General features: G+C 37.8%; 1 protein-coding gene across 1 annotated transcript in view; it reads right to left on the bottom strand.

The window, feature by feature from the left end:
• Positions 1-2953: 2953 nt before the first annotated feature.
• Positions 2954-23754, bottom strand: part of ABI3BP (ABI family member 3 binding protein) — a 167025-nt gene continuing 146224 nt past the window's right edge. Inside the window, exons 42-49 of the mRNA XM_089512385.1 lie at positions 21104-21169; positions 18719-18931; positions 16356-16464; positions 10651-10730; positions 8713-8742; positions 7532-7693; positions 5939-6061; positions 2954-4531 (exon numbers count right to left, since the gene is read on the bottom strand). Coding sequence (XP_089368511.1) covers positions 4416-4531; positions 5939-6061; positions 7532-7693; positions 8713-8742; positions 10651-10730; positions 16356-16464; positions 18719-18931; positions 21104-21169 — 899 coding nt within the window. The 3' untranslated portion in view covers positions 2954-4415. The remainder of the gene's footprint in view (positions 4532-5938; positions 6062-7531; positions 7694-8712; positions 8743-10650; positions 10731-16355; positions 16465-18718; positions 18932-21103; positions 21170-23754) is intronic.

Genomic DNA, 23754 nt, shown 5'->3' with positions numbered 1-23754 from the left:
TTGAATTGTTGAATATCTGAGCACTGTGTTTAATATATACTAGTACATGTAGGACGTGTGTGACTTGTTTAAACCGTGTCTTTCCCTATATAAACAGTTTTTACTGTTCCCAGGTATGCATATATCTAACATGTGAATTAATAAACGACAGCAATTCTAATGACTTGTAGCAGCTGAAAAATTGTGCTGTTAACATCAGGTCTGCTGAAGGCAATTTTAACTATTATGTTCATTTGGTGTGTGTGGGCACCCATGAGAAGTCAGGGGAATGTCAAACTTGGTAGAGAGGAAGCTGTTACAAGAATTTGTATTTATCATTTTTTAGCTCGATGGGAAAATGAGTGGCAGTGCATGCAACGCTGAGAAATATTGGGCGAGTGGATTGAATAAACTGAAAGGTCACTTGTGCATATCATTGGCTTTATCGAATCCAGCACGTGCAGGCTTTCCTGCTCATGTAGATAATGTGCATTGGTAATGCACACACACAAACACACACATGCATCTGCTTGACTGGGATGAAAGGGATACTCTCATGAAAAGTATACTCTCATTTATACAAGTGTTATGTTGTCCTAGGGTTTGAAAAAGATGGTTTGGATAGGTGGGAATGGCTGATGTACATTCTACTTAATTTTTACCTTACAGTAAATATTGATACAACTGCAAGAGTTCTTTTATCATGTTAAACAGACCAATTTTAAAGAATGAAGTACATCAATAATATAATAGAGACATGATGGGGAGTGCAACATATTTTTGAAATTGATCATTTGTAGCCACAACAGTGTTTCTTCATTGGTGTAAGTCTACAAGTGGACAATTGGAAAGAGACAAATATAGCATTAATACCTAAAGAGTATCAAGATTTGACGTGAACTAAAAATTATAGATCAGTATTGATAATTAGTTGTACACCATGATTTGGGCTGAATGATTAATGAATAGCAGGTTGCACTGATTTTTCTGGTTGTGAAAAGGCTTTTGGAAATTTGAATTGGAATTTATTATTTATAGTACTTGAGATGAACTTTGATGAAAACGTTATTAAAAGGGTTAGATCAATATATACTTCACAGAATGTGCAAATACTGGTTAATGGAGAGTCAACAATAGCCTGTGAGATTCAAGAGGAGACAACACAAGCATGTCCATTATCACCACTCTTGTTTATTTTGGACATTTAATATAGAAGGTCAGTATAGATAACGGAAGTCCTGAAAAGTTTTCCATGCAATGAATGTGTCACTTAGATGTGAGCAAAGTCTACCTAGGCTGGGGAAACTGGTATGTTTGCAGGAGCTGCACCCCTTCCTGAGGGAGAAAGAGCCTCTTGTTAATTCTAGGTTCGATCCAGTAACTGCCTTTTATGGACAGGCTGTGATCTCAGAACATGATTCTACTTCATTTTTAGGGAGTTGCCAATCTTTGTATATATTGTTTAGTATTTCCACAGCCTAATAATGAGGAGAAGGAGGTGGGCAAATCTACTTTTGGTAGTCTAACTGCACACTAAATCTGGATCTAACTCACTAAAACACATAGTTGGCATCCTGTTAATGCCAAATACATGCGTAACTCCATCTTATGTCTGTGCCTGTTGCTTTTTGGTTGTTGGGAATTTGGTATTCCATTCCTCCTGTAGTGGCCAAAGTTCCTCCTGACAAATCATTGAGACACTGCATTCCCCCAACAATTTTGTGGCTGGTGGAGAGGGGGGGATTGGAGGAGTGTCTGGCTATGTCCCTGCATATGCCACTTGATTATAATAATAATAATAATAATAATAATAATAATAATAATAATAATAATTTGTTTTATTTATATACCGCTATTCCAAAGATCATAGCGGTGAACAGCAAGTAAGCTAATTTGCCCCCAACAGTCTGGGTACTCATTTTAGCGACCTCCTTGGAAGGATGCAAGCCTGAGTTGAGTTTGGGCCCTTTTGCTGGTCTTGAACTCGCAACCTTGTGGTTTCGAGTAAATGGCTGCAGTACAGGCATTTAACCACTGCGCCACCAGGGCTCCATTATATCATCTGCTGAGGCCTCTGAAGAACACAAAGCAGACTTCAGCAGATGATGTAATAATTTCATCTTTGGCTATGATCCCGCCCCCCCATAACAACAACAACAAAACCAGTAGCTGTGAGGAGGGCTTCAGTGGTTTAACAGTAAGTCCAGGACTGTTGCATGGCTAGATGTTTTCTGTACAGGATTCTGCCTTTCCCTCTGTAGTAGCTGAACTATTGTATAGTCTGTGTAGCACATGATGTACAACACTGGTCCTAGAAAAGACTAATTGCAATGAAGCCTGTCACCTGGGGTGATATTTTAGCATGACAGTCATTGGTCCTAATGCAATATGTGAGGGAATGTGGTTCCATCAGTAAGCTTGGTATCCAGTAAATACCATTAGTACATTTACAAGAGATTTCCTTGTGTAACCAGTTTATCTGCTGCAGCTGGATTGTTTTGGGACAGATGTGAATGAATAAATGTTTATAGCCGTATGTGCATGTCCTATATGGGAGTAGGGGGACTGAAGTACACAATTGGTGCATCCCATGGGCGTAAGCCCAACCTGTGGGTGATCTCATGAGGTTATTGAGCCTCAACTACACTATGTGAGAAGAAGACATTCCATATTTTGGCTCATTTAGAATTGAGTCAAGGTCTTGATACAATCTGATCTTTCCAACAAATAGTTACTCTGGAATAGTCAAACGGGACTGTCCTAACCCTCATATTTTAAATTCAAAATAGTTATCTGAATCTGGTCAGAGGTCATGTAAACATATCTCAAGACATCATTGGAAATCCCCCCCCCCCGAACTTGGGTAGCTAGTAATTCCCAAATTGTATAACCAGTTGTGTGTCTGCTGCAGAGAAATGGATCAAATACTAATTATGATTAAAAATACTTTATTAAGAGTACAGTGTACCTGCAATGTACTTAGAAGTTTTTTTTTTACAATCAACAAACCCAAATATTCCTTGTATTCCTTCTTTATATTTTCTTACATTGAATAAACATCCTTAAAACCTACATCTCTTTATATATAATGTTTACTTGTTTAAGCAATACAAATATAGCACTTGGTGTAGAGGGGAAAGAATTTTGCCATTCTACAGAGCAGATCACATTATTCTTTAATTTTATATAAAGAAGATGGTACAATTAACATATAGGTGTCTTTGCTTTGGAAGTAAATCATTCTACGCATTATTTCACTAACAACTGCATTAATATACACTTGACTCAGATAAAACTGCATGATCATACTAGTATGCCAAAGGTAGATGTAAATCTGGTTTATCGATGTGACAGTCTGTTGGCTGCTTCTTAGATACAGTGTGCCAATCGTGTGGACATGCTGGTACTTTGACGAACATTTTTCTTGGAAAAAAAGTGAATCAGTCTCTAGACAGGTGTATTTTAAAGAAAAAGGTTGTAGTTGAAACTTGCCTTTCATAAGAGGCATAATTCATATGTACTTTACACATGGTTATCCATGTCAGAACACCATTTTTGCCAGGTATTGATCTTACTGATTACAGGCTTGTTTTAAGGTTGCACATGTAATATTCTATCTTGTTTGCTGCTGTCACAGGTCTTAGTTGCAAATGGTTGCCTTTTATCTTTGCAGCAGAGCAAAAAAGAATTTTCTTTAGAGAAAAATCTACAAAGATGGATAGCTTCCATTTACTGTACGAGGCCTTTCAGTGAACTCCAGTCATGCAGGACTCTTGTAATGAGGAACTGCCTTTAATGGCACATGATTGTTTCTCCATAATAAAGTTCCGTCGTGTGTGGTCAGTTAATGCTAGTCATGAGCATTTTACCACACATCTCCATGGTAGAATGGTTGTTTTGCAATGTTTTCCTCAATGCAGACTATCTGAGTGCAAATGTACATATAGCATCACCAGCTGAACAGCTGATTATTTTCAAAAATGTACATATGAATTAGCAGAACATTATTCAACGGCTAACCTGACTGAATAATTTAACGTGTTTGAAAATGAACAAGAACATGAATTTGGGCAGTATGCTTCAGTAAAGCTCAGAATACATACTTGTTCCTTACCAACTTTTCAATAAAGGTGCCTCAGAATGTTGCAACACTGATAAATAATAAACTACATCTTTTAAAATATGTAGATGGTACCATAAAAGACTAATAGGGAGCCAGCTTCCCAAGACATCCTTCTATGACATCTTCTAACTCTTCCTACAAAGGATCTGTAAATCTGGACAACTTTAAATCAGCCAATAATATTGAACATTTAAAACACTTATTGTCGTTAGTGTAACAAGTATGCTGAATGACACAGTTCCATTTCTGAGTTTCTCTGTGACAGTCATAGCTGTATCCAATCTTTCACTGTTCAGTTCATCATTGTTTTTCCCTACCATTTTCCTGGTATTGTTGTACCACACTCGTACCAATGAACGTAATTAGCATGTGTCCCAGCTCCTATTTTTCCAAAGTGGACAGGTTCCTGCCGAACAGCTCTAAAAAAACCTGGTGAAACAAAATGGAAAAGCCCAACCTTTAGCAGAGTCTACTATTTTGGGGGCAATATCCTCCTCCCATGCTCCAACGTGGATGCTTGAAAATGTAAATTTTGAACAAACATCAGTCTGTACATTTATTTCAAACTCATATTAAGGAACATGAATTTGGATCTGGCAAGTATACTCAGCAGCAAATCTGCATTTGTCCAAGAGTGAAGGTCATTTCTCACTTTATCTTTGTATTCGGATATGTATAAAGAAAAGCCCTATCAAATATAATTGTAAAATATAATAGGAGGCAAACTGCAAAATCCAGTGTCCTACTGGGCTTGAACTCATGAAATTCACTGACTTTGCACTTGTCAGCCTCTCACAGGCTGGCTTTCCACACACAGTTGTGAAAATAAAGTTGGAAGGGGGAGAGTGTCAAGAACAACTTGGAGCTGATTATAGGAAAGACTGGATATCAACTGGAACAAATAAATAATAAACTTAGTTTTTTAAAGGAAAATTTCAGATATAAGTGGTGGCAGTACAATTCTAGGTTTTCCTGGAGGAAACATTACCTGGATCCATTCCAATCTGTGTTAAGCCTGGTGATGAGCCAGAAATAACTTTGGTGAGGGAAGTGAATCTCTGCTGGAGCTTTGATAGTACTACTGATCATGGTATCTTTCTGGTTCATGTGCCTGATATTGGGGCCACTGTCTTACAGTGGTTCCAGTCCTCTTTGGCTAAAAGTTCCCAGAAGTGGCACTGTTCAGCCTTTTGGCTATTAGCCTATAAGTTCTTCCAGGGTTTACTACAGTCTCGTATATGTTTCAGTTTACTGTGGACACTTGGCAGAAACTTGTATAACCATTATGTGGTATGTAGAAATGCACCAATGGTACTACATAGAGGATTGTGGCAAGACCACACTTACCGATAAGCAACTATTGGGATCGATGAGGGTCCATTCCCCTGCAGACTGAGAACCAGCTGCCTGACATTTCCAGACCCTCCACTGAGTGATCTCTGGCACGACAGGCAGAAAAAGGACTCCTCAAATCTGCCTTGCGCTGGATGTCGCTCATGTGAGGTGGGAATGTCAGGCAGCCACTTCTTGAGTGAAAGGGGAGTTGACCTCTGTGATCCCAAAGGCTGCTTGCTGGTAAGTGGGGTGGGGTGTTCTCACGGTCCCCACATAGTCCCTAAATTAGAGTATATGTAGGGATTGTGAATATGTATTACTTACAAAGTATAACAAATATACTTTGTTATATTTTGAAGGCAAAGTATTTGCTAACGTAATATTTTCTTAGAAACAGTTTGCTTTTTGAATTAGATGGGGTTCTTGTTAAGGCTGACTTCACTGTACCCAGTATTTGCCTGTCTGTGTGAACTTGGCACACATAAACCCTTAAGAACATACCTTCTTTGGTAGGTAGTTGATCTGATGGAATCTGTTGCCCAGTTCTTCCATCTAAATAGGAGTCCACAAACTGACAATGATCTTCTCCATGTCCTCTCTGGTCTCCTATATTATAAAATTTACCTGAAAATATTAAGAGCATATTTAATAGTTAATAAAATTTAAACACCATAAAAAGGTTAGAGAAACATTAATGATATTCTTGAAATATTTTGGTAGATTCCTACAAGTGATCAGGTGTGCTTTTGCAGTATATCTGTAAAATGTGTTGAGATAAATGTTGTTCACCCCAAACAATGAATTGTGGGAGCCTTTACTTTCTTTGTGTTCTTTAGGGTAAAAAATGGCTTTTAGTGCTTACCTTTTCAGATTGATATTTCAGGCTCCTTTTTACAACTACTGAAAGCAAGACTTGATATCGAACCCATTCTCTATTTTTCTTTTTGTAATGGCTGTTTGCTGAGATGCTTACATTAAAGGTTTGCTAAATGAGCTCAGTAGGGGCTGTTGCTTTATAGGATCAGTGCTGCCATGTTTACATTGGTAGAGACACTAAAATAAACCAGGCTGAATGACTAATTCTTGTACATTTGTTTTCAATAAGAACAACATAAATAATGTAGTCAGCAGGGCCTTGTCAAAGGCTTGGATCATGTCAGTTATCCAAATAGCATTTGCAAAGAGATCTTGTAGCATCTTTGGGATTAAATAAATGAGTGAAAGATGTTGTAGCATAACCTTTCTTAAACTTGGTTTGCTTCCTCAGATGATGAGATCTATGAAAGCTTATGCTACATCTTTCATTCAATTAGTATCAAAAGTGCTACAAGAACCCTTTGCATTCTGATATTCCAGATTAACATGGCTATGTCTGAATTCTGCCCAAATAGCATTTGTCTGCCATATGTTTATGATGTCACATACAACACTATATTAAGAACACACAGAATTTCCCAATAATTTCCTAAAAGAATGCATTCCTGTGCTGTGACTTATGCGCATATGACAGTTCCAGTGGCATCCTGTGTGAAAAAAGAGGGCCTACTCTAGTCCATCATGCTGCAAGTCACAGACTACCATTAAAACAACATACTGATGTAGTTGGCTCTGTGCTGGCTGATAGTTTTTTGATCACATGCAAATGAGTCACTCCCATGTTTGACACTCATTTCATTATCCAATGTGAAGAAATGCTATCTTATACAGTGGAACCTCGCCATACGCGGGGATCCGTTCCGGATCCCGCCGCGTATGGTGATTTCCGCCTATGCTCAAGCCCCATTGTAAACAATGGGGCTCGTGCGTGGGGCGCAACAGGCGTGCGCGCCCATTCAACTGAATGGGACGCGCTGCCCCTTGCGCCCCGCGCGCGCCCAGCAGCTTGAGCGCGTACGCTCAAAGCCGCTTATAAAAAGTCCGCGTATGCGGAGACCCCACTGTACCTGCTATTTTCAGAAGATACTTTAAGATTATCAGGATTGATCCATGTCATTTTACATCCATGATGCCCTTTGCCAACAGCTCATATAACTAGCCACCCTATATGCATACATATTTGTTGACAGTCCATTGCACTTGCCTTCAACTTCATACCTGTAAGTGAATCACTGAGGTAAATTTTGTATCGGAGAGAATTGCATAGTTGTACACCAACAAACTTCTTGTACCATGTCCTCTTGACATATTGCTTCCCCTTGCATTCAGAATACGTATCAGAATTAAATCTGATTTCAGTCCAAATTGCATCTTTTCCCACTGAAACACAACAACAAATAAGCCATTGACTAACATGCAAAAATATTTGTGTGATATAAATACCGAAATCAAATGAAAGAGAAAGAGCAACATAATTACATTACATTTATAAACGTCTCACAATAAAACAGTCTCGGTCCAGCTCATAATCCAACTCAGTAAACTGGACCCAAAATCAGACGGGTTAACTGGCATGCAAGACCAAATCTCCCTCCCCTGAAGGCAGTCTTTCCAGTTCCCTGAAAATGTGATATAGGGCTCAGGGGACCCTTCTGGGTGTTGGGAATCTGTCTTTTAGCTCTTTCTCCATTTTATTGTTGTTTATAGCATGCTTTTAATTGATGATGTAACCTTTCAAGGGCCTCGGAGGACCAAAAGGAAGGATGAAAACGATTTTAAGAATTAAATTCTGAAGAAAATGTTTCACTCAGAATTGTATGTAATGAAGATAGTGTGATAATGGAAAATATTTTTATCCAGTTTTCTATATAATTCTCTAAAATGAAGAAACCTATCTTGTCTTGATTACTTTGAATCTTTTCCTGCTTGTTGGGACCTTATAAGGAATATAAATTCGTCCAGCAGACACTGATGGCAGTTTTATTTCAGTGCAGTTTAAGATTTGGAGAGCTCAAGCAGAAGCTGATGGCATATTTTCTATAGTACAGTGGCAGAACATTGTGTGTGCTCTGCTAAATCACTTATTAAGTGAGAAATAGCCTATTCATTTCACAAGCCTGTCTTTTAATTTAATGACAGGCTGAAAAAATACGAGCTGTGCCTGGCTTATTTCTGCCTCTTGGTTCTGAGCCATGGGAGTGCCACATCATGTTCATTGGGCAGTTCTCAGGTAAACATTTAGACTGGCAGAGAAACTTGTGTAAATGGTATAGGATGAAAAAGTGAAATCATGTGAAAATGCCTTTCTCTTCCAAACCCACTCTGTCATACAGCAGTACATTATATCACCTCAGAAAAATGCTCTCAATAGACTATGCTACATGTTATAAAGGACTTACGTGAAATTGGCTCGGTGACTCTTGGGTCCGCTTTGGGAAAAAGAAAATAAGCACAGGGTCAGACTGCAAAATAGCAGCATATTCAAAAAGATGCCAGAAAAGTTTTACCTCACCCTCTATTGCTGACATAAATTATAATCTGTACCATTACAACTTTTGTCTGAATTCATGATAGAACAGTTGTGAAATGACACTGAACAAATAAGCTACTCACAGACCAGTTTCAACTGTTGCAGGGCAGTGCTGTTAAAAATATTGGCCACTGTTCTCTGTCATCTACATATTTATGTATGGTTAAGAATACTTAAGTATACTTGGTTAACGAAGTATATTAAGTAGCAATTATGAATACGGGACAGCTATGGATGAATAAATCTAGGTATTCTGTATTCATGAGTGCTACTTGGTCATGACTGTGACACTTATTGCCATGATTGTAATTCCCTATCCCCAACCTACTTTGCCCGGCATTGGCTGCTTGGGGAGACGTTGGTCTATTCTGCCAGTGATCAGATCATGGTTAAATGACGTTTCCATCAGATGTGGGAAGTGTTGGACTAAGGGAGGGTACTTACTTAAATATACTTAACTAAGTATACTTAACACCAAATACTGTATTTTATTTAACTAATGCTTTATTATTATTATTATTATTATTATTATTCACATTTATTTATAGAGTGCTGTAAAGTTTGCACAGCTTTACATAGGGTCAAATAAAATAAGAATTAAAAAAAGAATAAAAACCTGCCAAGTGGTGTACAATCTAAAACAGCAACATTACATAATTAAAATATCTCTAAAATAATACTAACTCATATACAATAAAGACAAAGTAAGCAGTAGATTAACAACTAGTAATTTGAAATGCCTCCCTAAACAAGAGTGTCTTCAATTTGGCCTTAAAATTAGCCAAGGAAGTTATAGTTTTTAATTGTGTAGAGAAGAGATGCTTTGCATCCAGGAGTGGCTAGACTTTGGTCTTGTGCATTCTGCTATGTTTCATTAGCCCTCTTGATACGCACCAACTGGATCCTGGTGCCAAATAATTGAAATATTCTTCCTGGAATCCTGTTAGTGTTTTACAACAGCATCATGTCTGTTATGCTGGCTTTGTGCACTTTTTGCAAGGGTGGGCAGTTGCCACACACCCTTACAAAATGTGCAGTACGATGGCCTAGCAATGAATATGGCTGTTATAATTTCAATATTTCATTAATGAATGAGAAGGTACAAGATTCTGTATCATCTTGAAAGCTAAGTAGGGTTAGCTTTGATTAGTATTTAGATGAGAGACCACCAACAAATACCAAATGCTGTATTTCAGATGAAGGAACTGGCAAAACCACCTGAAGATTCCTTGCCTAAGAAAGCCCTATGGCGTTCATGGACTCACCATGAGTTGTCAGTAAAGGCATATACAAACATAGGGTTGCTAGAGTAGAAAGTGGAGAAAGCTCCTTTACTTTTAACACTCATGTAGAGGTTGTGTAGGTTGTTATCTGGTAGCATGCCAAGCAACACCTGCTGAAATTCCTTATTTTATACAGCCATTAAAGATATAGGTGCCCTCTCCAGTTTTCATTTCCACAATAACATTCTCCCAACCACAAAAAATCTCCTTTAACAAGAACAACAACAAAATTATCAAGGAAATTCACACCACAGGTCAATTCCATCTCATATCCAAAGTGACAATATGTGCCTATTACTATGTCTTTTAAGCTTGCCTCTCAAAGAGAAAGGTTCTACATTATGAGACGTTCCTTATAAATAGGTTTTTAAATTATTATGTTGTATTTGTACAGATGCTATAGTCCCTTGATTCACAAACTCTATAGTATTTTCTTTGCTGTTTTCTTCAACATAAAAAGTGTTACAAATAGCAAATAGGTAAAGAGACTTGTAGTTAATTGATACAATTATTGACACTCTTACCTGATTCAGTTTTAAATGGTATTGCTTCACTACTTGGACCTTCACCAAGGGGATTGCTAGGTATCACTTGAAATGCGTAACTAGGAAGAAAATAAATAATTATTACTGATTCTGATTCTAATCAGCTCCACCTCTTGTCAAGAAATAATAATGGTCTACTTTTGAGGACTGTTGCAGGTTTCTTAAAAATACAGTATAGCTAATGCATTTTGAGAACTTAATGGGAGGTGCTGTCTAAATGCTCTCTGCATGCATGGCATAATTTCTGAAAATACACCATCACATAAAAGCAATATGCATGTTTTATTTTGCCACACATACATAATACAGAAACTCGCTGTGTATTTATTTTATCATATTATGTGTATGATAAATGTATATTATGTACATTATAAATATGTATTTATTTTATTATATTATGTTATACAGTGGGCCCTTGACATCTCCTGGGGTTTGGTTCCAGGATCCAATGTGGATACTAAAATTCAAGTTCCTCAAGTTCTATTATATACAATGGTGTAGTAAAATTGTGTCACTTATATAAAATGGCAAAATTAAGGTTTGCTTTTTAGATTTTTTTTTTTGAATATATTCAATCCATGGATGGTTGAATCTGTGGATGCAGACTCTGTGAATATGGAGTGCCAATTGCATCATTTGGGCAGGCTACAAAAAAAAACCAAAACCCCTAAAAGTAAAAAAAAATACAATTTAATAAAATGCAATAAAATAAAAAAGTAGATGACAATATATAAGAACAATAAAAAATCTAAATGTAGGTACCAAGCACATCTCTTTCAGGAGGCCTAAAAATGAAGCACCATAACAGAAAAGGCCCCCCCACTCTCTTGTAGCCACTTTATCAGGGAAGTGCCTCAGAGGTGGGCATCTAGAGATGACTTTAATAGACTAGATACAAATACAGATGGGGAGAAACACTTCCTTAGATATTCTGGTCCCAAGCTGTTTCAGGCTTGAAAATTCAAACTAATAATTCTGAAATTGCTAAGATGTGTAATTTACTGCAGAAGCCAATTAAAAATCAGTGCAACTGACAAGTACTGGCATCAGATGATCTTAACAACCACTTTCTTCCAACAGTTTTGTATATGAACTCAACAACATTTCTGAGTTGTTTTCAAAGGCAATGCATTGCAGGAATTCAATTGGGAAGGCGCCAGATCATGGATGACTATCATCTGGCTATCTTTACCCATGTAAGATTTTAAGTCAATAAAATGTGTTTTCAGCATATCCTCAAACATTCCACTAATGAAAACCTAGACATGTGTGGCCAAGCAACATCAGAGTGTGGCCAAGATGTCATAAGTTATTAATAAGGAGGAACCCACAAGCTAGGAGAGGCTGCTGAAATTTGTTTTTGGCCTGAGCCTTCTGGGAAGGACAAGATTTGGCCCCTCTCCTCTCTTCCCTGCTCCGTTAAATGAGTTCAAACTACTTTTACACTTTGAACTCCATTCGTAGTAAATGAAGTAAATAGGATGAAGGAGGGAAATGGAAAGGAGGAGAAAGAAACAGACATTTAAAAACCATGTCAAATGGTTGATGATTTTAAAAAAGGAAAAATATATAAATGATAAGAAAAAACCCTCCAAGAAGTCCAGTACACCAGAGCCAGTGTAATTGTGCTATCTGCAGAGGCATGTAGAAAGTTCAGAAACCATTTCCTGCTTCATTAGTTCTGTGCAACTATTAGGGCACTGAAGTAAGCAGGGCTGGGGAGTAAGTGGTGATTTTGGGGTTACTGCTTGTCCTACTGCAGAGTAAGATATTTTTTCTTAATGTTACTCCTACACCAACTCCTGTAAAAGCCTCTTACTCCTTTACTCCTTACTCCTACTTGTACTACCCAGCCCTGGGGGAAAGTCCCGGTTGCTTTGCAAGGCTGGCATGTGTGTGTTTGTGTAAGTGTCTATCTGTGCCTCCCAGTACCTTCCCCAGTGCAATATAATATATTTTTTTGTGTTTGCATGTACAATATAATAACAGGAATAAGGAGTAACAAATATATTTTGTTATTTCTTGTTCCTGCTTCTACTCCTGTAAAAACCTCTTACTCCTTTACTTCTTACTCCCCAGCCCTGGAAATAAATCCTGCATATCTTTGATGCGCTTGCAATCAGCCCCCAGCAATGAACTGCTTTACAAACAACAGATCCATTAAAGAATATATATTAAACAGTTTTGTACTTCTTTTCAGCTACCTTTGCTTTCAACTAACTGACATAAGCCAAGGATCAACTATATGTACATTTCAGTCCACCACACACAAGATAATAAATGCACTTGCACAGATTAAGTGAATGTTATTTATACTGCAAATAAGAACTTTTTCCATAGGAAATTACTATTTCATATGGAATTTTGGCAAGCAGAAGGAACTATACTATTTTCCAAATCATGCAACAGTAGAGAAATGCAAGTGCATAAAATAAATAAGAAGGAATTTTAGCTGATTCTTAATATTCAGTTTTTAACTGAATGGCTAGTTTAAAAACTTAAGAAGAGCTATATGTATCAAGATCTTTCATCATTTCTTCAAGAATTATTTAATTACTGAATGTTCTGTTAGTTGTAAATTTTTTACCACATGATGTTGTCAGAGACCCAGCATGACATAGTGGCTTTAGTGTTGGGCTATGATTCTGGAGATCAAGGTTTGAATCTTTACTTGGCAATGGAAACTTACTAGGTGATCTTGGACAAGTCATATTCTGTTAAGCATATGCCCCCCCTGAGCAAATCTTGCCAAGAAAACCCTGTGATGGGTTCACTTTAGGGTTGCCATGAGTCAGAAACAACTTGAAGGCACACAGCAACAACATTATGATGTCAAGTCCACTACAAGGATGACAGCGCATCATTATCTTAAAACACTAACCAAAGAATCTTATTCATTTAAATTGGAAATATTTATATTTTATCTGCCCTATATCAATTTATGCTATAGTATGGATTCCTGGATGGAGGAATTCTGAAGATCAAGATGGGATATTCTAGCTAATGTTTGGCACCTATGAGTCATGTTTATTTTAAATAGCCAGTGAAGGGGGTGTGGTCACTGACATTCAAATGACTTTAAAGTGCTCACGTTTAGTTGAACGTACTCATATTTTTCGTGTTATAATGCAACTGAAATTATCTGTAGAGAAAACAACATTTTTTCATATTTCAAAACATTTTCTGTAATAGTATTTTGACATGGTTCCTATGTGAAATAGAAAACCAGTCAAATGGCCAAAAATGGAAGAAAGCCATGTTGAGTGCATAGTTACTTTCTATGAGATAAGTAGGTACAGGAATGCAGTCTTAAGATTAATATTTTAAAAAACCCAACATATCACACTTGGAACCCAGCTTGTATCACGGGATCCACTTTCTTAGACCATTTATGTAGTTTTCACCTTCACTGTTCTGAATGGTCAGAGGCAAAGGAGAGGGGGATTCTTAATTCAGAATGGGCTTAATTGCAAAGGGCCCATTCTAACACAGACTCAAGCATGCCTAAGGTCATGGTGGACTGCAACCAAAATATGCAACTAGCCTATCGTTTGTTAGAGGATGTGTCAAATGTACTGATGGTCCAACTGTTATTATAATTTGGTTTTCCATACTTTAACCATTAGTGACTATTTTATTATTGTTGGTAAATTGCTTCATTCTCTTCAGATGAAAGCAACTATTAAAAGATCAAGTCATTTGAGTAAGAAGATCCATAATATGTAATGTTGTTTTGATTGATTAACCAGCCAATTTTTATTCAGTCCAACATTTAATAATTGGACGAATGGTGAATGAACCAAATTATGGGTAGAATGTTTTGTGTTTTCCTAGTTGCTTGCATTTTCATAAGTCTGAAGATGTTATTTTTCCTTACTTTGAAATACTGCAAACATTATTTTTGACAGCTCTCCAGGTTCAAAAGCCAAAACACTCATCATTTAAGGAACAAAAATTAATTTAACCAATGAAAAGTACTGATTATCAGGCATGTGTGGAAATGAGAGAATGGAACACCTGCATCAGGTCTGCATCTTTAACAAGTACGTGGAGTTTTCCAGTGATCTAACTGTCCCACAAAATCGAAGGGGAAAAACATCAGCAAGTTTAAAGACTGACTCTGTGTTAAAAATGTAATGGCCAATACAAATATCTCTGTTGTTAGTCTTCCAGTTCACTTAAATTAAAATATGATAATAAGATCTATATCATAGGATTTCCCATAATATCCTTCCTCTGGGTTACCCTTCATATTTTTTTCTTGTGGACATGCCATTGATTTATAACAGTCCCAATTATCCTCACAGGACACATTTTTAGAGATGTTTTACAATGATATGATACACTCATAATAAATGAAGATTTGTGTCCTATATAAACCAATTTCTTGACATGAAAAAATGCATCTACACAGGCAATATTTGGATTGCAGCAAAAGATACCCTTTAATGTATGCAAGGGGTATAACTGTATTAGCTCTTGCTAATACATGTACATTTTCTTGGTTACTGTTACCACCTGCAACTTGGTTCTAAATAATTATAACATAGAGCATACTGATAAAGCATCTCTTAAGCATTTGATATGTGCTCTCCTTCAAGAGGCACAAGAGTTGGGTCTGTCTTACAGCAGCAGTTGTGTTTATTAATAGTGATAGTAAAAGGAAGAGACACGGCAGCAGGAAATAGGAGCAAGAGAGCACCCCCTCAAATTAAATCTCCTCTCATTGCACTTAATATAGGTTTTATTTTAAAGTTTTAGAACATACCCACACTTATGTCATATGGAGTATTAGATGCAGGAGCCTAGAGTAAGCATAAAGTGAAAGTTTCCATACAAAATATTAAGTCATTTCCAGTTTTTCAAGGAATTTGATCTGGTAGCTTTCAAGTATATACATATAGAATGAAGTCCTTCTCCCTGTTTAAAGAGCTGCTCTTTCAAGGCTACTGAGGAAAAGTAGAAAGAAAATCTGCAAATCTTGCAGCTGCTGAAAGACTGAGGTACCTACATGTGAACAATTATCAAAAAAAGATGTGAAATCTCTCAAAATCTCATCCACCAGGGAGAAACCAGGTCCCCAGACTTACCTGAAGAAATGCATTTTCTGGCCTTGGTGCAGTTTGGTCTGATAAACAGGGCCATTTTTCTCCCTCAGTTTAGCACCTGAGAGAGGTGGGACCTTCCCCGGACCAGATATTGATGATATAGGCTTTACTCCAAGATGCCCAGGGAAAAGAAATGGGTCTACCTACCTGGAGTTCTCCTGACATTCAGGTTATGATTGCCTTGCCAGAAAGAATGCTAAAGAGAGGGAAAAAGCAGTAATGGAGGTGAGGGGCAAAGGAAGAAGTGGCATTAGAGGAGAGTGGCATGAGAAAACCAAAGAAGAATGGAGGAAGGGGAAGGGGAAGCTGCAGGGAGGAAAGTAATGAGGTGGCAACAATAGATAAAGGTGGCAGCAAAACCAAGAGGCCCTTTTAAGGGCTAGGAAGCTGGATCACAAAAGCTCTTTTAAGGGCTAGCTGTGGGGCTGCACCAGATCAGGCAAAGCCTCTCATTTTTCACCCCTGCCCCAGAAAGAAACATTTGAAATTCTTCTTGCATGTTAGAACAAACTAAAGGAGGATTTCCAGCCTTATTCAGGGAAACTGTGAGATTCCTGGATTTTCTTACTGCCTTACCTTGTGTTTGGTTTCAAGTTTTCCACAGTAGAATGGGTTTGATTTGTAGTTATAATGGACATGTCTTTTTCACCAGAGCTCCCATTTTCAGTTGATACAACTTTATATTCTAAAATATAGAAGAATCTTGTTCAGTTATTCCCTCAAATTTATTTTTACTCATTTTTATCTGCTAAACACTTCATTTGTACAATTGGTACTTCACTGTTCTTATTGTAAAGTGAAATAAGAAGCTGGCTGCCTGTAAACATGGTGTGACCTCACACAAATAGGTCTTGTGTCCACACACAGTCACAACTGGAACATTCCATAGCTGAGTAGCTTTTGACAAAAGTCCTTGCACCCTGTTACCACATCTCCAATGTACATGCTTCTCTATGCCTAAACTACTTCCCCCTCCCAATTCAGATGTCCAGTGCATGAAGTACAAGAAGGGAAAGATATAAGAAGAATGGAGAAGGGTGGATTACACTAATTTACAAGAGAAGGGAAGTATAATGCTAAAACAGCGGACAAAACCACTCTTCCAAATGAAGCATCTGCTAAAGCCTGAACATCCTAATCCAAGCACCACTGATAAAAACCATGCTGGAAGTCATGGAGTGATTGGCATGGAAAGATGACTGGTTTTCAGGGGCCATACTGTTGGTAAAGACTTAAAATGTAGTGGAAAGGCTGAAAGGGATCACATTGATTGGCTCATCAGTGTGTGAGTCTTGGCAATGTAGGTAGTTGGTGCCAACACTGTATGGAAGGATTACTAGAATTCTTTTGGTAACTATGCATTTACAAGTAAAGAAGGATAACAGTATGAAGAGGCTGATTCTTTGCTAACTCATCTGCAATCCAGAGAGAACTTTTCTGTAAACAGATCCTTCAGAGCCTCCAGACCTATGTGAAGTCAAAGGCTTTCACAGCTGGCATTCATAGTTTTTTGTGGGTTTTGGGGGCTATGAGGACATATTCTAGAAGAGTTTTTTCCTCTTCTAGAACAAAGGTCCTGCCTTGTAATACCCTTATACACAGCACAGGAGCAGAGTCTGTGCCCTTTTGTGAGGTCGAACAAATGCATCAGACTGGGATACTTTGTATCCATAAGAGATACAGTTCTTAAAGAGGGACTTAGAGGCAATACATAAAAAAGACAACAAAGGGAAAGAGTGAAACATCAAAGATGATCATGAAATTGAGAAGTACAAGATGAAAATTGGGAGGAGGAGGAGGAAATTAAACCTAACAAGATGCTTGAGAAAGTTGTTTTGATGGGACAACATTTCAAGCATTGCTGCTAATGTGGTAGATGAAAAATAACTCAGGAAAGAGTATTCCTGAGCGAATGTGTTGGAGGTATGATGGTGAGGATCTCATTAAAGGCTGCTCAACTCTTTAATGTTCTGATCTTGGCTATGCACAGTCACAAGACTCATTTATGTGTGCCACAAAGACCACAAAAAAAGAATACTATTATTATTGAGATAATATAATCAATTTTATCTTTATTAAAATAAAGATAAAATATAAATATTTTTATCAGAAAGGTCCTGGGGCACCATTTTTAGTTCAATCTTTACAGGCAAATAAAGCAATACTTTTTAATTTCTCATTGATTCATAGGGTCAGAAAGTTTTCTCCATATGGAAGAGGATGTAAGTAGCATCATGTTCTTGCTAGGGATTCTGGAACTTGTTCCAGTCTTATACTTGGCAGGAATGAATATTTATAGTGGGGAAACTGGCATATCTGCTGCCACCATCCCCCTTCTGCTCTGAGTTATTTCCAAGAAACTGATTTCATTATGTCATATAATAAAGAGTGAAACCATCTGATAATGTTATCCTCAGTCACGCTTCTCAGGGGATCTTGGGAGCTGTAGTTCAAAAAGACCACTAGAGTCTGTAGCAGAGAATTCTAAGCATCTTGCTAAACTATAAATCTGAGGATTCTATAGGATGAAGTTATGACAGTTAAAGTGATATCAGACTCATAAAATGATGTAATACAGATACAAATATGGTATCTCAAAAACTACAGGCTTCAGAATTCCTGTTGGTATTCCATGCAAAAGCAGAACCAAACACTCAGTGGTCAAGCCAATGTGAACATGATTAAATTTACAGGCTTCAGATCATACGTGATAAAATGTGGCAGACCTATGGTCTCCTGAGTACATTGAAAATTTGATAAAAATTGCATTTAAAAACAAGGCCTAAAGACCACCAAGCAAGTCTCTAATTTTTCAAAAGACAAGAATAGCAGTGGGGGATAACTAGAGTGAAAAAAGAGGTTTAACTGTTTAAAATAATGCCAGGCCTGGTATATGATGTTTGATCTTTCTGGTTGCAAGAGAAGAAGAAAAATCTAACCTGTAACAGTTTCATTCTGTGGTGGTTTCCAATCCAGTATAACAAAGGATGAGCAGCCCTCAACAGTCACCACAGTGAGGTTTGTTGGAGGCTTCTGTGGAGGACTGGTGGCTATATCTGTACTCTCACCATCCTCTACTGGAAAATGTTGGAGAGTATCAGTGATGGAACATGGTTTATCTCCATCTTTTTTCATGTACTTCACATGTCCACCTGAAGAATATAAAAGTATAGTTTCTACAAGTTCCACATAAACTGCCTAAACTGACACCTCATATGATAATTCCCATAACCAAGAGATTCCCTGCAAATAGTATTTGAATAATCATAAGCATGCCGATGAGGAGATCCCAGTTTAAAACATTTACCCCAAATATCTTCAATGAACAGACATGCAGGATAATGGTGGTCATGCAGAAGTACTCAGTTATGCGAACCAGCACTTATGCATTGCCCCAAAAGAATATGTACACCAAAAGGGGAGGGTGGAATGGACACAAATTTGCATATGCTCATCTATATGCATCTATACAAATTCAGAAATTCACAGAACAAACGTCAATTAATTTCCCACTGAAATCACCACAAATAAAATAAATCCTTCAGTTAATTTGCAGTATATTGTCCCAACCACCCAGTATCAGTTTATCTTCAATTAATATATATCACTCAATTTGTTAAAAGGTTTTAAGGCTAGGATCCTAAAACTTAGCACAGTGTGGGGGCAGTATAGATTCAGCGTTCCCTGGTGACATGGAGCGAAAATGCACACATGCACATAACCAGCTCCCAAAGTGGTGGGCACATCTTAAGCCGGTTATCCTTCTGTCATCCCAAAGCCTGGCGGTGATCAGCCAGGTGGGTTCATCGACCAACATGGGATGGTGGATGACAGATCTAAACCTCATGCTCTCAGGCCAACCCTCTTTAACTTTTGCTGTTATATTCAATAAGGTTGTGGCTTATTCCTGCCAATCGGTTGTCTGTTGTGTTATTTGTGCCTCCTCCCCTCCATAGCAAATCCCATCTGAACAAATTGGGCCAAGGTTTGCCTTAGGGTCTCTGTAAACTGGAAACAACTAGATGGCATACAACAACTACAAAAAACTGCATACCTCTTCTACCTAAGAGAAAGGGTACTTGGTTCTGAGGAGACATGTATAGGATTATGCTTCAGGTATGCAGCACTCACATACTTACTGGAGAAAGTTCCAGTATGTCAGCAAGTTTTCTGTCGTTACTGTCTATCTGTGACTAGACAGCTATGAGATTAAGCCAAAACATTGGGATTAAGCCAAAGCAGCAGAGTAGAAAGATATAGACAGTTTAATCTGATATTTCATGCATGCTTGCTACTCAATCAACCTTTCTTCTGAGTATACAAGCACAGGGTAAGGCCTATGGTATAAAGATGAAGTTAAGTACAGGAATTCTGCATGGCAAACTATCCCCACTGAATTCTCTCTTCTACCAACTATTAAAGATGCAGAGGTCTGTTTTCTTCTTTATCTGGTCACCCTAGTTCAGCTGTAAACTTCCTTAATAGTAGTTAAATATCAAGATAGATAGATAGATAGATAGATAGATAGATAGATAGATATCTTTGACTTTTAGACTTCCTGAATCTAGACATACACCTCCATACAGAAAAGTTTAGCCTCCTTGATACTGTTTTTCTAAGCACAAAAAAGTTATATTTTGTGGGTGGGAGGAGATAATCCATTCTGACTGCTTCCCGATTGTATTTTGTAACTGCAAGGTAGAATTTGTAGTTGTATTGTGACATAAGGGTTTGAGTGTTGGACTGTGACTGTGGAGACCAGGGTTCGATTCCCAGTTTGGCCATGAAACCAACTGGGTGACCTTGGGCAAGTCACATGCTCTCAGCCTCAAGGAAAGGCAATGGCAAATCTCCTTTGAACAAATCTTGTCAAGAAAATCCTATGATAGGTTCACCTTAGGGTTGACATAAGTTGGAAAGAACTTGAAGGCACATAACGAAGATGATGACAAGAAGTAGATGGAGATCTAAAATATAAACTGTCAAATATTTCTGCCTTTAAAAAATATTTTCAAAGAGAACATTTGACTACTCCTCCCATTTTGCAATCAATGCCCAGCAATTGTATGACCACTTATACATTTGTTACTAACTCAGTACAGCACATATGGCCACGTAACTAAGATAAATACTGAACATCAAGAACTGTGGTGGTAACAATTTGGGGAAATGGCTGTAACCTCAGTGAAGAAGTGAAGAGAAATGCATTGAAGACTTACTGTATAAAAGATCCTTTGTTCTGGAATTTGGATAATGAAAAAAAAAACCATTTGGTTAAATATTATTTTGTCAGTACCCTATAACTGCAGATGTTTTAGACATACCTATATACCTTGGTGTGCCTGCAATATCAGTCTCTGTTGTAGGAAGTGAGCTGAACATTGGATTACCTAAAGAGAAGAAAACTAAAATAGTACTATGCAAAGTTAAAATGACACTCCATATTTCATCTTGCATTTTAATCTCAAACAGTCTCTTAAATCCTCCCCTTGGTGCATACTTGGACTCAAGTTGGCTTTTTCTTCAGGGTGAGCTAGACTTGGCTGTGATGGAAATAAAATGCTTCTTTGCACTGCCAAAACAAAGATAATCATAACCCAAATGACTGAGCTCATTATTGCTGTTGGAGTCACTTCATGCATAATATACATAATCCTCCTTAGAGATCTAAAAAAGGTTCTTTTGTGTTTCACCAATACTCCAGCCATTTAACTCATTGTCTGTCTCTGCAGGGAGCACATTTTGAATTTAGCAACACTTAAAAAAATGTTGAAGGCAAATCTGAGCCAATTCTCCTTTTTATAGCATGTTCTTTAATATCCAAGGAAAGATGCAAACACAAGTTATGCTAGTCAAAAGAAACATGCGGAACAAAATTAGAGCTGGTGAATTTATGTTAGTAAATATCTTAAAGAATGTAATCAGCCAAAATTCTGAATTAGATATATTTCTATCTTACCTAAATAAGCAAGAATTAGAACATGCCTTTTAAGACAATTCTGAAATATATTTCAGTAATGCAACATTTTTATTCAAAAGCAAAGTATGCTTATGTTTTATTTTTTTTTCAACCCCCCTTTTAAAAACCTTGTAGATCAGTGCAACTACACCACAAAATTATTTCTAACCAGTATCAAAGACACCTTAACTCTAAAGGGTTAGAGAGAGATAGGCTATACCTTTGCAGAAAGCACAGGGATTTGCCTTTGCAAGACCTGTCCTATTATTTGCTTGAAATTTTGATCTTTAACAATGCTTTTCAACAATTTACTCAAAATAAATTTCAAGCTAACCAGGTTTTAATTTCCTGGATCCCCTCATGATCCCTTTTAAAGGGTTAGTGTTACACTGGTCTCTTTCCAGTTCCTTTTTATACAAGAGCAGTACTTCTGTGTTTGTGTTCTTTAAGAATTTTTGAATAACCCCCATCATGCACTAAAAAGTCCACTTGTCTTTAAAATTTAGTACTGATTTATACATGGGAAGTGGTTATAACACAGTGATGAAGCAAATGTTTTGCATGCAAAAGTTTCTAGGCTTGGGAGGGTTGCTGTTAGCATAGAAAACACTGAACAATGTCTAATTTAGGAGCTTATTGCTTGGCTTTTTAAATTGGCTCCAGCATCCCAGGCTGCAGCCGGAACGCGGGATGGAGGCGGGGATTATCGCACACTAAATCTCAGCCAAATCATCCCTGCCATCAGCCCAGATCTCAGCCAGGTCCAAGCCATGCTTTGCCAGCAGTTTTTAGAAGTTGGAAAGCTTTCCGACTTCTAAAAAGTGCTGGTGGAGTGCGGCTTGGACCCAAGCAGATTGCAGCCAGCTATTCGGTGGCCATTTAGTTTGCAATAGTCACCTACTCCATCCTGCGCCCCAGCTGCAACCAGGGAGGCTGGAGCCAATTTAAAATGCCAAGAGATAAGATCTTTAGTATAAATCAGCTTACTATGAAAGCCTGCATGGTTTGAACACTGGACTAGAACTCCAGGAGATTAGGATTCAAATCCCCACTCAGCCCTGGAAATCCATTGGGTCTCTCAGTTTAAGAGGAAGGCAATGGCAAATCTATGAAGGGTTTTTTCCCAAGAAAACCCAGTGAAAACCCTTTAGGGTCGCTCTAAATTAGAGTTGACTTGAAGGCACATAACAAACATTAGTGCCAATATATTTCCCTGCCCCTGTGTTATACCAGTAAGGGGGCAAGCTTTAGAGGGAGTTTTCCCCACTGGAGAAGCTATGAGGGAGGGAATGTGGCTTACAGTCCAGATGATCTTGGGCAAATCACACTCTCTGTCTAAGAGGAAGACAATGGCAAACCTCTGAATAAATCTGGCCAAGAAATGCTTAGGATAGGGTTACTACTAACTGGAGTTGACATGAAGGCACACACAACAAGAAAAAGAACAACAGCAACAGTGTCTTACATACATTTATTCATTAACCATTATGGATGCCTGTTCTGATCTTTCATTAAACAATGAAAACAACAACATGTTTACTGGCTCCTTCAAGGGCCATCCTTTTTTTCCCTACTCAGTGATTTGAGTGAAATGTCTGGGACACTGCGAAAGAAAGCAAGAGTGTTATAAGGAGCTGATAATAGTGCTTTGTTTTAACATGGGCTGAATAAAGGTATCTATTATGACTCTTCAGTCACTGGGGAGAAAGCCTGATGGATTCCTTGCAAGCCCTTGGGAGACTAAATCCACAGATCAGGAGCTCTATGCCCACCCCAGATTGCACCATCAATTTTGGACTTTCCCTTTTGTTTTTCCTCCTCACTTGTTCTCCTTTCTCCCAAGAAATAACTTCCAAAATTTGTAGCATTACAGTATAGGATTTGAAAGGCTGGTGCAAATGGCAGATTTACTGAAATGTAGAATGTGGCATTATAAGTTACTGCCATTTAAAATGCTGATGCTATTGGAATAATGTGGATTTGTTTGCTAGTTTGCCAAACAATACCCCCATCAGA

The sequence above is a fragment of the Sceloporus occidentalis genome, unplaced genomic scaffold (assembly GCF_023333645.1).
Source record: "Sceloporus occidentalis isolate IW3139 unplaced genomic scaffold, rSceOcc1.0.p SCAF_2, whole genome shotgun sequence".
Lineage (NCBI taxonomy): Eukaryota > Metazoa > Chordata > Lepidosauria > Squamata > Phrynosomatidae > Sceloporus > Sceloporus occidentalis.
This window is presented reverse-complemented; position numbering and strand designations above follow the sequence as displayed.